This window comes from Odontesthes bonariensis, chromosome 8 (assembly GCF_027942865.1).
Source record: "Odontesthes bonariensis isolate fOdoBon6 chromosome 8, fOdoBon6.hap1, whole genome shotgun sequence".
Taxonomy (NCBI): domain Eukaryota; kingdom Metazoa; phylum Chordata; class Actinopteri; order Atheriniformes; family Atherinopsidae; genus Odontesthes; species Odontesthes bonariensis.
In genome coordinates this window covers 18,278,571-18,292,676 of record NC_134513.1, presented here as the reverse complement: position 1 = coordinate 18,292,676, position 14,106 = coordinate 18,278,571, and the positions used below count along the sequence as shown (strand labels likewise).

At 39.7% G+C, this 14,106-nt stretch overlaps 1 protein-coding gene across 2 annotated transcripts in view; it reads right to left on the bottom strand.

The window, feature by feature from the left end:
• arhgef39 (Rho guanine nucleotide exchange factor (GEF) 39) overlaps positions 1 to 14,106 on the bottom strand; it is an 81,406-nt gene that overhangs the window by 49,492 nt on the left and 17,808 nt on the right. For both annotated transcript variants that reach the window (XM_075472544.1, XM_075472545.1), the window contains exons 4-5: positions 12,182 to 12,302; positions 8,604 to 8,722 (exon numbers count right to left, since the gene is read on the bottom strand). In XM_075472544.1, the coding sequence (XP_075328659.1) occupies positions 8,604 to 8,722; positions 12,182 to 12,302 (240 nt within the window). The remainder of the gene's footprint in view (positions 1 to 8,603; positions 8,723 to 12,181; positions 12,303 to 14,106) is intronic.

Genomic DNA, 14,106 nt, shown 5'->3' with positions numbered 1-14,106 from the left:
CATCGATCCATGTCTAGATGGGCCGAGGTTCAAGAATAACTGTTAGGAAAATGTTCAGCAAATGTGCAGTCGAGGTGTGGGAAGAAAAAAAAATAAAAAAAATTCAAATAAGAATGCAATTCTTATTCTTAAAGATTAAGGACTGGGCCACAAATAAAAAAAAAAAATCGAATCATTTCAACCAATTACCTGTTTTTTCTCCCCCATCTGCCCAGTCGCAAGCTTCCACGCTGGCAATGTTTTGACATTGTTAAAAGAGGACAAAATTGTGGGTTAATTGCTGCTAAAGTTAGCTTCCAAACTGAGAGCTGTTAGTCCTTTTTTTTTTTTTTTTTACCAGTGAAGGTTTGGACATGCTTCATCAATTTTCTGAGCAATAAAGAGCTCGGCTCATCCAATATTCACAAACACACGGGCCCATTCCTCTGCTTACCAGGGCACATTACCCAATTGAAGCCCAAATTAAATTCTATACATGGAAAAAAAAAGAAAAAAAAAAACATATTGTCCATTTTATCTCAGAACATTTACTCTTGTGCGGTTATTTGACAACTTCTTCTTTCAGCTTCTCCCTTTAGGGATCTCCACAGCAAATCCTCTGTCTCCGTCTGTCCTCTTCTGTCCTCTTTCACCATGAACCACATCTGCATATGTCCAAACCATCTCAGCCTTGCGTCTAACTTTGTCTCCAAACTGCTCAAGCTAAATGGTCCCTCTGATGTATTCATGATGCAGCGAGTTAAAGGTTTTAACTTGTGTTACACTAAGCAGAGGTGCGGAACTTATGTTTACGGCGCCGTTTCTGCTGGAGTTTGCACCTATAGTGGAACCAACAGACCGGCGCGGATGTCGCCAACAGAAACCAAATGAAGCGCAGCATGGCAGGATTTCACTTAAGTGGACTTCAAAGTCAAATGCACATCATGCAGGATGCTAGCTTACCGCGGTTCTACCAGCACAATGAGCACGATTACTAAACCGTCACAAAAAGGTTGCGCCTCAGGAGCAAAATGACCAGAAAACAAAAACGTCAATGTTAATGTTACTTTAATGAGGACGTCAAGACTTTGGATTGTCAGCATAAAACACTCACGCTACAAAGTCCTCAAGCTCCATCTCTCCGACTCTGCCAAGCATCAGATTCAGATTATGTTTAATTCGCCGCTTCCTAGTAGTTGAAAGTTGAAACTTTTTTGCCTCAATGAGCTGCCTCAATGTTTTAATCTTTGCTTAGATTGTTGTTGGCATTATTGTACCGAATGTGATCACCATATTATAAAACACTTTGCATCGATATGTCGCATGTGCAACCACTTAAATTCACTTTTTATTGGCACAATTTCCTAAAATCATATTGAAATACATTTTGACATGCTATGGACAGAAAACCCACTTGGCTTAAGCACAACAGAAAAATCTATCAACTGATGAATGAAACAATCAATCGATAAAAAAAAGGTACAAAAAATATATATTTTTAAACAAGTACATGGAAGAGGAAGTATGTTAACGGAGGACAATGAGGGATAAATATATGAATAGAATAGGGTTAATTGATATATTGTAATTTAATTAGTATATGGCATATATGGTATATATTTTTATGGGGATAGTTATATATATATATTCATATTTACATTTATATTTACAAGGATATGTGTGTAGTATATATTTAATTTGTGATTATATATTTATTTAGATATTTAGGAAGTGTATATATGGCATATATTTATATAGGTGTATTGTAGATAGGATATTTACAAACTGAAGAGTAGTTAAAAAGGGGTGAGAAACTAAAAAAGTATTGTACCGCTTCCCATTCCTTTTTCGAACAATGTATTAGCACTTTATGTGATTGAATTTTTTTTTTTTTTTTTTTTTTTGTATGTACAAATAGTTACATACATTTCATACATGTTCGGAAATAAAAATCTATCCATCTATCTACTTGAAATTCAAATATCAAAACCTCAGCTTCATATGTCCCCTTTTTAAAGTTCAGCCATGGACAGCTGGAACTGACCATTTCGATTCCATCTCTACCGTCAAACACAAGTTGTCGTGGTGAAAAACGTTCCGTCTTACAGGAGCCAAACTGTAGAGCTGAAGGTCGGGGATCTATGGTTGCTGAAGAGCACTGCTCATGTAGTCGATAATTAATTGGAAATAACATAAGAGCCAAACCGCTTCTAGTTCAGGCTTCTTCGTTTAAGAGGCAATTCTTGTCTCATCTTGTAATAACAAATACGTAACAGGCATCATTAGTGTTGTGTGCCTTGTTCCGAGTGTTCTCGTTGTGTGCCAAGTGAAGAAGAAAATCTAATTAAAGCAACTGTGTTACAAAAAGGAAACACTCTAATGAGCATTATTATAGCACATCTCAAATAACGTAAACGAAACTCTCTCATTTAGTTGCACTGTCTCGGTCGTTAGCAGCAAAGCAAAAAAAAAAAAAAAAAAAAAGGATAATGAGACAATAATGTAATCTGAACCATATTCATAGTAGTTTAGATACTCCGATGAAAAAAGCAGCTTCAGAAAGCACGCTCTGGTTCAGGAATGTGCCAGCTGTGGCGGAAGTAGGATCCACTAATGCCTTTGTAATATGCAGATGATATGCAAGCTTTCCCTCTCTCATAGTAGACATGGCATGTCAGTTGGGCGCCTGCAATCACCAGTAAAGAAAACAGAATAGAGGAAATATCTGCCCAATTATTTTTGCTTTCTATACATCAAGGATTCAGTTTTGTAATTAAGAGACAAGAAGTGGCGGCAGACATCAAGGCATGGGCGCCTTAGCATGTACCCTGCTTCAACGACTCGAAAGGAGGAGTGCATTATTATGTGGTAAAAACACATGCATTCCAGAAGTACTCTTCTGATTCGGTATGGGCAGCTGAGGTGTAATATAATGGGACTGAAAAGTGTCTCATCATTTTCTAAATGAGTGACCAACAGGGATTTACACAAAGAAATGAAGTCTGCGGAAATGTGAACACAAAAACTTTCAGAGGGACTTAACAGGACAATGCTGTGCTGCCATCCAAGTCTGCTTTAATTCACTTTACAGTCGAAACCTGCTGTTTCGCAGTGAAAAAAGTACAAATAAATGAACAATCAGGGCTGTTCTGTGAACTTTTACTCACTGCTTGAATTGACAGATAAGAATCAAGTAAATCAAATGCATTACTGCAGATACAAAGGCTGTTTTTTTACTCAGCTGCAGGGGTCAGAGTCAGGGCAGGTGGATTCAGGGAACAATGCCAAGTGAGAGTGATTAGCGTAGTTGTGGGCCATTAGTCAGACTCCCCATTCTCCTTGGGGCTCGTATACGCCAAACCGACATGAAGACACAGCGACGACAAGAGCCCCCGCTGCTGGGTCTTGTCTTGTCATTGAGCATCTGAACCAGCAAAACAGCACTGAACACACTACAAAGATGACTTTCAACTGTCAGCCAGGAAGCACAATCTGTCACATGAAGACGTAGCCTGCCTGTGCAGAGGGTGGGGATAGCACATACACAATACTAGGAGCCAGATTAAGAGCAAACATGCTACCCTGGCTAGGTTTTCAGGAGTGTTAATACCTGAAAGACAGATGTTCATTGACGCCCTGATGGCTAACTGTCAGCTTGGTGTTATAAGGCTGCTTATATGCAACGATTGTTGGCTGTGAAATATATGGGTGTAAAACTCAAGCTGTCCAAGAGTGTCTGTGGAGTGTGTGTAAGAATTACTCCTGAGCCAGGGCAGGGCTCTAGACTAACTTTTTGCACTGGTGCGCCCAACTTTTTTTCTTAGGTGCACCAGCACAAAAGTTAGGTGCACCCAAATTTTCAACCGCATTGCATTTAACACTGCAGTTTTACAGGTTCTTTTTTTATTTTTTTGTCCATAGAGGCAATATTGACTTGTAAATGATTAACTAGCAATCTGGTCAAAATAAAGTTCTTTATTTGAAGCACAATTCTACAAACTTACTGAACTTAACTTACTAACTACTTACTGAAACTTACTGAAAAAGTGTTGATGCTTAAAGTGCTTCATCGACCTGAAATTTAAACTTAAAACATCTCAAGATAAATGAAATAAAAAGAAAATCTAAATTAAAATTGCGAGTGTTTTAAGGGCTTCAAACTGAACATCTCATGGCTCAATGTCTTATGGACTATCCTCCATTGCAGTCACATGCCCCTCGGATGATTGGTTTAGACCACGATATGGGTCTAATGTGTGTCTGTTGTTGAACCACAGGGAGACTTTCAGTCGCGTAGACTTTTTTTTTTTTTCTGATTTGCTAATCAGCTCACACCGTCAGAGTCTTTGCAAGGTTTCGCACGAAACACAAGAAGTTATGTTGGGTTATTTTATGTCTACACCAACATCTGCGCTGATAAGTTTCTTCACAGTAAACTCAGTTTGTTTGCATCTAAAAAACTATTTTAACAATTAATTACCACTATGAGGACACCCCTTGGTTGCACCAACACCTTACAAGACAATCAAGATGCATGAGGTGCTATACTATTCAGGGACATGACATTGTGATTCATTGAAGTCCCGTACAATACTTAACATCAGTTTAACTTATATAGTATTTGTCCATACTAAATTAAACAAGTTCTTTCTATGAATTTTTACTTTGATCTTGTATGTACCAGGTCACCAAAGCAAATGAATAGGACTAAACTTAAGGTAAAGATTACTCCAAGATGCAGACATTTGACCCTCCATTAAAGAAATTTGCTACTCACTGGCTGCTCGTGATCACTTCTAGCCCGCTAAAGCGGAAGCCATAGGGAAACAAAGCAGACCCTGGCTGTGTTCGAAACCGCATACTACTCCTTCTACTCCCACTACTCATTCTAACTTTTTGAGTTAGTAAGCGAGTTTGAATAAGCGAGAAGTTCCCGAATGCATTCTAGATTTGCCGAAATGTTGGGTATGCATCATGAGGTTACTACTCATACTGAAACTACCCAAGATGCAACGTAACGTGACGTCGCCGATCGTCATTTCCTGTCAAAACGGCAGTTTCAAGCTAGCTACAACGAGGGTAGGTTCACTTCCTGTTTTCAAAACAAAAGCACCAATTGTATCGTAATGGCTTTTCCTATGATAAAAGGTAACGGGTATTTTTATTTTGTGAAAATAACCGGAAGTGCGTTGCTCACTGCGGCTAGCTTTAGTAGCGCCGAATTCGTCAGAACAAAATTGTAAATAGCCGGTATTTTGACGTATTTTCAACACGTTGGGGATCTAAACGACTACTTTCTCGCCTGAAAATGTTTCAAATGTTGCTAAAGTTTAGAGAGTTTACTTAAAGCTATGGTAGGTAATCCTAGAGAGCTAGCAAGAGAGCTAGCAAGATTCGAAAGTGTCCCCTCCTCTAAGCTCCACCCCCCCCTCCCCATTCCGTCAGTGCTTCATCCAAAGCCGGTAGAACCGCATGCGCACATGGAGCAGGGAGCCGGCAGAGGGGGGGCGTAGGCAGAAAGCAGAGGCATCTGATTGGTTTTTTGTAGGCGACTTTTTGCTGTCAGCTTTTTCTCAGTCCTGCAGCTGCCACAGAGGTCTGATTATTTTCATCCCTTTTTCTAAATACATCTTGTATAGATTTCTCTCAGGATAGATGGACCATTTCACCCAGTATTACAAAATGTGTTTCTGAACAGGATTACCAACCATGTCTTTAAGTGAAATCAGCTTCAGACCGGCTGATTTCGGCTCGGGCTGGAGCGAAATGCATTGTGGGTAAACTGTCTGCATACTGTCTGATCGATCAGTATGTAGAATGGAAGTATGCAGTTTGAAAGTATGTAGTATGCATTTTCGAACACAGCCCCTGTGTCTGAGGTCATGCAAATAAGTTGTGAAAGTATATGAACAGTGGGGCATGCCTCAGTAGTGCTGCTCAACAGCGTTCTGTCTTAATGTTATAATGATAAAAACAAAAACAAATGACAGAAAAAGTTTGAATGTTTCGGCATTGTTGAATGTTTTCACATATTTACACAACATCTATATTTCTTGGCTACAATCATGGGGAGTAGTATGAATAAGACTATGGAAGGTAACAAACAGTGTCGTCTTAACGAAATCCAGTGATATCTATCCTTAGAGAAGAGTGGTCTGTTCCATCATGGTCCAAAAAAGAAAAAAAGAAAGAAAAAAAAAATCAATCATGAACAAGCGATTTGCACATCTTAGACAGATACTTTATTGGTCCTGAGGGTAATTGAAGCCACATCTTGGGCCAACCATCAACCATCTTAGGTCACTACTTCTCTTAAAAATGACAAGGACAAGGTAAATTGACAGACAATTTAACAAAAATTAATAATCAAAAACTTAGACCTTGTATTGAAGAACCTCTCTGTGTTCATAATGATGGAACTAAGCTCATAAAGCAAACTGGAAATTCTACTTCAAGAATAAGTGCTCTTAAGAATAAATCAAGCAAGGCTCATAAAGCACACAGGTTCACACTTTCTGAACACCAAGCACATAAATAACCTTGAGATAATGACCTTGGATAGTCTAGGGTTGTAGCCTGTAAATTAAGAATGCTTGCGCTCTACAACAAGCCAACCACTGGGCCATTTGCTTGTTATATCAAATAGAGCTCAGGTTAGAACTGATTTATCCCAAGGTCTTCAATTACTGCCATCTCTTACAGTACTATATCTCTGTTGTCTCACAAACACGGCCAATAGCAGCAGAGAAGGCAGCTAATCATTGCCACAATCAACTCCAGAGCCCATATCTGTCATAATTATGACGTCAGCAAGGAGGACGTCAATGACTGCTCAAGCCATCTCTAGTAAGTGCCACTTAATAAAAAGGCAATGATTTCATTCCTCCCCTTGCAGCAATGTAAGACTGCAGGCTCCGCCTGTCATCCATCATACCTGAATGGTGATAAGTGACAATTTCCTACCATTTCCAGCAATAGAACCGAAGAAAGGTAAGGCACCAGCTGTGGAAGATTATGTAGTCATGCCACTTAAAATCATCTTACAATTAGATATGTCCCTCGAGTCTCCCGAGTTTCCCGGAGAAGGCAAAAATAAATAAATAAAAGAAATCAATGACGATGATGGGAAGTACAAAGAAAAATGTATGGTGAAAGAGGGCTGAGCTTGAGACTGAAAAATAAGCAAAATACAACAATAATCTCTATGGGGGATTACCTTGTTACCTGAACATTTCTCTTGTAAAGAATCTATTTCCTGGACATGTTCAGTGGCACCGAGTAAAATAAATCAGATGAATTCTTGTTGCAGTCAATCCCTGACTAAGTCAATGTCACATCACATTATTCAAAGATAATCATTTACAGGCTATTTCTTCAATTTTAACACAGTACCACAGTAGGAGGTAGTTCCCTAAAGCTGTTTTTAATACATAATCTATCCTACATGATAGTGTTGAAGTGTGGATGATGTGTGCACTCTATTCCTCCTAGATTGGGTTAAATGTTGTGGTTACAAAACATTTACAACAACTCCTGTGCTTGTCCAGGCCTTTTTTTTTTTAAAGGTGAAAATATATTCCAATGACTTATTTTAGTCTCTAGGTCAGTGATACTCACTATTTTTTTTCACAAGAGCCACATTGGCAGAGCAAAATCAAGGGAAGAGCCACTTTTACGACAACATACTAAAGTACCCTCTTGCAAATATGCATTTCTACATTTAAAACATCCCACAAAAAAAGAAACAACACAGCCAATACATTTTCAATTAAGACCACATTTACCTTTAATACTGGAATGAGCTGGCATGCATGTCCTTGACTTTCTTCATGTTGTATTTGTGGTTTGTTGTTGTAATCATAGTGAGACATTCAAGATGAGCATGGTTTTTGTGCTGGTTTTTGCCCTTTCTTAATTAAAAACCGATCCATTTTGCCTGCATCTCGCGCTGGCTAAAGGAGCTAGCGTGCTCTGCGGTCAAGTGTGACGGTGGTTTAAGCGGGCTGCGTTGCCAGGTTTAACAGAGCCCCCTTTAGGAAACACCATTAAGTCTTAATTAATACTTAATAAAAAAATACTTAATACTGTGCAGTATTCGCTGTGTGTTATTTGAAAAAATTTATTGTTATTGTTACCATATTGTTATAAGATACTATGCGAGTGCGAGCCACCAATTAGAGCTTGAGGAGCCGCATGTGGCTCGCGAGCAGCGCAATGAGTTTCTCTGCTCTGTAGTGAAAATATAAAACCCTTCAAAGAGTCTTGATCCTGTGGTACGAACACAAGTTTACACTTTAGTTTATGTCTAACCTCCAGTTGCTGGAACAGTGTTGCAGGGATCATTCCAGGTCACTTTGTATTATTCCCCATGTGCATAGCGAGGGTTCAGTAACCAACAGTAATAGCTGATTAGATTTATGTTATTTTATTTTTTTCTTTCAGCTGACAAACCAAACCGCCAGTTACCAGACTGTCAGGAGATATATGCTGAATTTACAAGAAACATATTGAACTCAAAGGAAGAATTCAATCTTCGACTCAAGCTTAGGTTCAAGTCTATGTAGCCAGAAAAGCAGAAAAGTGACACCTAGTCTTTTTATTCTCACAAAATGCAGACAACTTACTGAGCAATCCGCTGAATCGGCAATTGAAGTAAGTCCTCCAGCTTATAGTTGTTGAACTCTGGCCGAGCCTCCTGTAGTTTCTTGAAACGTCTGAAGGCCTTATTTTTCTTCAGCTGGATCTAAGAGAGTACATTACACACATAATGGGAGGTCATTCTCAGTGTTATATATTGACACATTTATAGACCCAGCTTTGCAAAATCCAATGTGATCTGAGAAGCAGTGAGCAGGGTTCTAGCTAGGATGAAATTACAGCGTAGTGGTGTAGGCGAGAGAGCGAAGCGACCAAGCCCGGGGGGGGATAGTGCGGAAGGGGGGGTGACCTCCCCTTCCGTGATGCGGAGATTTTGGAAATTTAAGGTAAAAATTGGCCCTTCTAGGGGTACCCAAAGGGAGAAATTGTACTTTAAAAACAATAAAGTCTTAATGGGAGATGTTCCCATCTTTGCTTTTGGCAGTGTGTTACCTTCATAATGGACCTTGTCAGAAGACATTTAAATTTAGACATAACCAGGAATAGAGATTAAAAAAAAGGTTTATTAAAGTTACACACTTTTCAGTTATCCTGATGACAGACAAACCAACGCAACCAAAAACATAACCTCCTTGACAGAGGTAAAGACGCAGGCAACGCGACCAAAAACATAACCTCCTTGACAGAGGTAAAAACAGTAGGGTAAATCCTAGGTATGACAACAAGTAGGACAGAGAAAGAGACAGAGCATTTGTGGTTGCTTTATTCCATCATCTTTCGTGGAGAGGACTGTTTTCTGTTCTTTTCTCGAGCGCCAAGTCAACTGCACGTTCAGCTTAAATGATAACCTGATCAGCTCATCACATATTGTATGTAAGAAGCTTTGAAAAAGCACAGCAACCTTGACCGTTTTTGCTTACTTCAAATAGGGACGGGTTAAAATAGGCTACAGCTATTCTAACATGATTTCTGCCGAATCCCCTTACGTGTGCGCTTCTGCGTGTTTGAGTAACCATGGCTACGGAGCACTCTTACCAGAGATTCTAGGAGCCGCGGACGCGGAGTGCCTCTGCCTGGAGCTACAGTTTCGTCTGCGGTTGTACTGACAGGCAGCGCAACCTTTCTTGGCTGCCATCGCCATGGTCCAAAATTATAGCGTAGCGGGCCGTGACGCAAGTTTGCGCTAGCTAGAACCCTGGTGAGAGTTTTCAATTTGCTATTAATGTGCTATCAGAATTTTGGAATTAAAATTTGGATTTATAACATCAATGAATATCATCATATGAATTTGGTTTTTATTTCAGAATACACCTCCTCTCCCATCACATAAACATGCACTCAAGGGCCGTGTATACTCTCGCAGCAGTGTGTCGCAGTGAGCTTGTCGCAGACATGACGCAGTTATTTTTGATTTATGCCCAATTTTGAAGAGCGGTCTGCGCTATGTTAATTCCACGCCACAACGCAAGAGGGACAATCACGAACAAGCTAGAATTGTGGGTGTGGTGGGTGGCGTGTTTCTCTTCCGGTTACGGAGGTCATTCAACAACAATGGCGACTGGACGAATGCGCACTTTGAGATGCAGCTGATCGATCTAGAAATAGAAGAAATATTGCTACTACTGGAGCTGGCAGAGAGGCGAAAGAATCGTCACAGTTAGCACGGTTAGCGTCACCATTAGCCGGTTAGCAAACTGGAATTACGCATAGTGTAGAGCGGATGTAGAGTTGACCAATCAGAGGCCTCCTTTCTCTCCTCCCTGCGACGATATCTGCGGCACTGTCTGCGGTCAGTTACAATTTTGGGGAGGTGCACCAGAGTGTCTGCGTAAGGGGGGGGCATGTCTGCGTTAACTGCGACACACACGCAGACGACCTGGTTTCCGACCATAAACCGCCCTTTACTTTGCACATCTATGCGTTTTTAAATTGTATTCTGTGCTTTAAATAGCTTAAGAACCCAACGCATTGGCCAGGGTTCCCCACTGTACTGAAGTTGAATATTCAATTAATTTGTAAGTTATTTGGGATAAGAGCATCAACTAAATGTAAATGTCTAAAGTCTAGGGGTGGGAAAAAAATAAAGAAATAAATAACTAAATAAATAATAATAAAAAATAAAAATCGATTCATGTACATATCGCAATGATTCTAAAAATCGATCTGAATCGATTATATTAAATCATATCCGTGTGCAGAAAAACTTCATCAATTCATTACATTAAGTTATAATAAAACTTGTCCACATTTGTGCTGTGTGGACATTTCAATTCATTTTGTAACTGTAAACTTTAAAAAAATGTTCTACATGTTATGTACCTCTTTTTGTCTCAGTTGAAATAAATGTCAGCAGCTGGACTGACTGACAGACTGATGTGCATTGCTTATGAGAACGACATTCATTCTAGAAATGTATGATTCAACTTTTTTTTTTTTTTTTTAAGGAGGAAGAAAATCGCAATTACTGATTATATCAAATCGTAATACTTGTAGAATCGCAATTATCAAGAATCGTGACACAAATCGAATCGGCACCTTAGAATCGAATAGTGACCAAAGCATATCGTCCCACCCCTACTAAAGTCCTCCATTTCCTGACTTTAGGAACACTGTGGTGTAAACAGCACAGCCTGTGCTAAAAGAAACGTTCGGGGAAAAAAATGGGAGAATCAAAGTACATCCCTCAAATTCCCCCTCGTGATTTTTCATCCTGGTTTCAACCCCTCACTTGGGCATGAGCAACTTTTAATTTGGTTTCAGTGACAGCTGAAGATTGATGTAGTGGCAATTAGGGCTGAGCAATTTTATCGATACTGCGATATATATCGATATTTCGTTTCCCGATAAGTATCGAATTTCAGCCGCGAGTATGGATTTTTTTTCTTCTTTTTTTTAAGCAAACTTTATTGAAAAGGCAGACATTACAATTAGTGAAAACACAGAACATTAAGGTAATACAATACAATGCCAGGCGGTCACATTTTACAAAACATGTGACATGTTTGTTTGTTTCTGTTTGTCTGGCTGTGTTGTCCTTCCGGTTCAAAGGTTGGACCACCAGTCCAATCAGCAACGATTCATGTCAAATCACACTGTCCCTTTTTTCCCCCCAGAAAATGATGTAAGTGTATCGAATCGAATTGTATCATTGGCTGAATATCGTGTATCGTATTGTGAGATTAGTGTATCGCTACAGCCCTAGTGGCAATAAAAAAATGAGACCTTGGTCCTTTTACGACTCCCTCCCCCCCACTTTTTTGTAACTAATGTGAGTTGCCAGATGCACTCGGTGAGCGCAAGGGCTAGTTTTGGTCCTAACAACCCCACTGTGTCAGGTCTATTGTTTGTGAAGGGTGTCACTGTAAATATAGTTTCCTTATCTAAGTCCCAGTAAAACCGCAAATTATCAAAATCTTATCAAATCAATATTCATAGCTTATTTTAACTACAGTACCAATTTCATTGGAAACGTTAAAGCTGGTTCTGTTAACATACAGAAAAACAGAGCATCTGTTGTTGTGTTTTTAGTCACAACTGACGCAAAGTAATAAATGGGAATACGAGTCAGATGTGTAGTAAATGTGTGAAAATGCAGTGTTCCTACCTCAAGCACTTTATTGGCATTATAGATGTTGTCCACATAGGTGTTGTAGAAGTGCAGATGTGAACAGAAACGGTCCAAGCCTTTGCCAAAGTACCCATTCTCCAAATGTACCAGCAGAGATCTGCAAGATAAAGAAAGATGTGTTAAATATAATTCAAATTAAAAATGAATACATCGCAAGTTGAATGCATGCTAATTAAAATGATGGACACTTTTACTGTAGCTGTATTAGAACTGGAAATTTAGATTTCGTTAAATAAGTTTAAATTCTTGGCTAGATTCTGCACAATATATGTTGTTGAAAATAGTGCACCAAATTACTCCCCCCCCCCGCCACAACACTCTAGGAAGTTTCTTAACATTGAACAAAAAATATTCAATGTCATTTTGAGATCTTTTTCACAGACGTAAAAGATCTCTCATATCCAAAAAAAGGTCACAGTCGGCGAATCAAATGAGGTAATTGGTCAAAAAACTGGCGGTGTGATAACCAATGCCTCCAAATGCCAAAGTGCTCATGGGCAATATAGTGGTATTGGGTTAGGGTTCACCAGTGTGTGATTTACAGAACAAAAAGCATTGAACATATTAGAACAGACTTTAATGCATGTTGCAGAATTTAGATATATTAGAAAATGCGACCCCAATGTTGTGTAAATTAATTACCAGTGCTGCTAAATTAAAGAGATAGTTTGCCTCTTTTGACATGAAGCTGTATGACATCCCATACTAGCAATATTATTTATGAACATTTTCGTACCCCCCACTGCGTCCTGTGAGCCGGGTTCCAGACTAATTTTGGCGTTGACGAAGGTAGTCCGGCTAGTTGGCTGGGGTTTAAAAAATAAAGCGTTTTGCTTCTCAAAACAATATGTGTTCAAAAGAGTAATACATTGGCATCACAAAATCGTTGTCCAAGAAGAAGTCAGACCTCACAATCGCTTGGCACTATTTTCTCTCCCTTCGTATCACTGAGTGCTGTGTAGACCGTGCAGATCGAGCAGTCCCCTGCTTCCGAGAAGTAAACACTGTAACAGGTGCGGCTGTCAGCAGGTGGCTGCAAGTAGTGATACGAAGGGAGAGAAAATAGTGCCAAGCGATTGTGAGGTCTGACTTTTTCCTGGACAACGATTTTGTGATGCAAATGTATTACTCTTTTGAACGCATAATGTTTTGAGAAGCAAGACGCTTTTTTTTTTTCGACCACAGCCAACTAGCCAGAACACCTTCATCAACGCCAAAACGAGGCTGGAACTCGGCTCACAGGAAGCACCAGGGGGTAAGTCAATGGGCCTCATGCAAGAACATTTTCGTATTTTTATTCTAAATTTCTCTTACTTTTTTCGTAAGGTCTCGTACGAACACGCCACGTCAGATTCAACAAACGCTCTTAACTTCGGAAAAAGTGTGTAATCAACCTGCGTAAATGATGAATCACACTTGTGCGTATCTAAGTTCACGTGCACGAGGATAGTAGATTTGCATACTCCACGCCCTAAATGATACCATATAAGGCTGTGCTTCCTCGCTCCTGTGCCAGGAAGTGTTGAGTGTTGAGTCATGAGAATGGCATCAAGGCACAAAAATAACAACTTTATGGGCTCTGAGACTGAAGTTCTGCTTTCAGAGATCCAAAAAGGAAAATCTGTCATTTTTAGAAGTGTCAGCAGTGGAATCACGGGACCTGCTAAAGTGAAGAAATGGGAAGCAATTACAAGTGCTGTTAATACCATGTCACCGAAATAAAAAAAAATGGTTTGATATGAAAATGGCTTAAAAAAAACATCTCGCCATGGGCAGGCGATCGATGACTGCAAATAAAGCCGTGCAATCAGTTGTTGCCTCATCATGATGGCACTTTGATGGGGTGGTCCATGAGGGGGGGTCTTCTGCCACCACACCTTCCATTAAATTTGATAATTGCC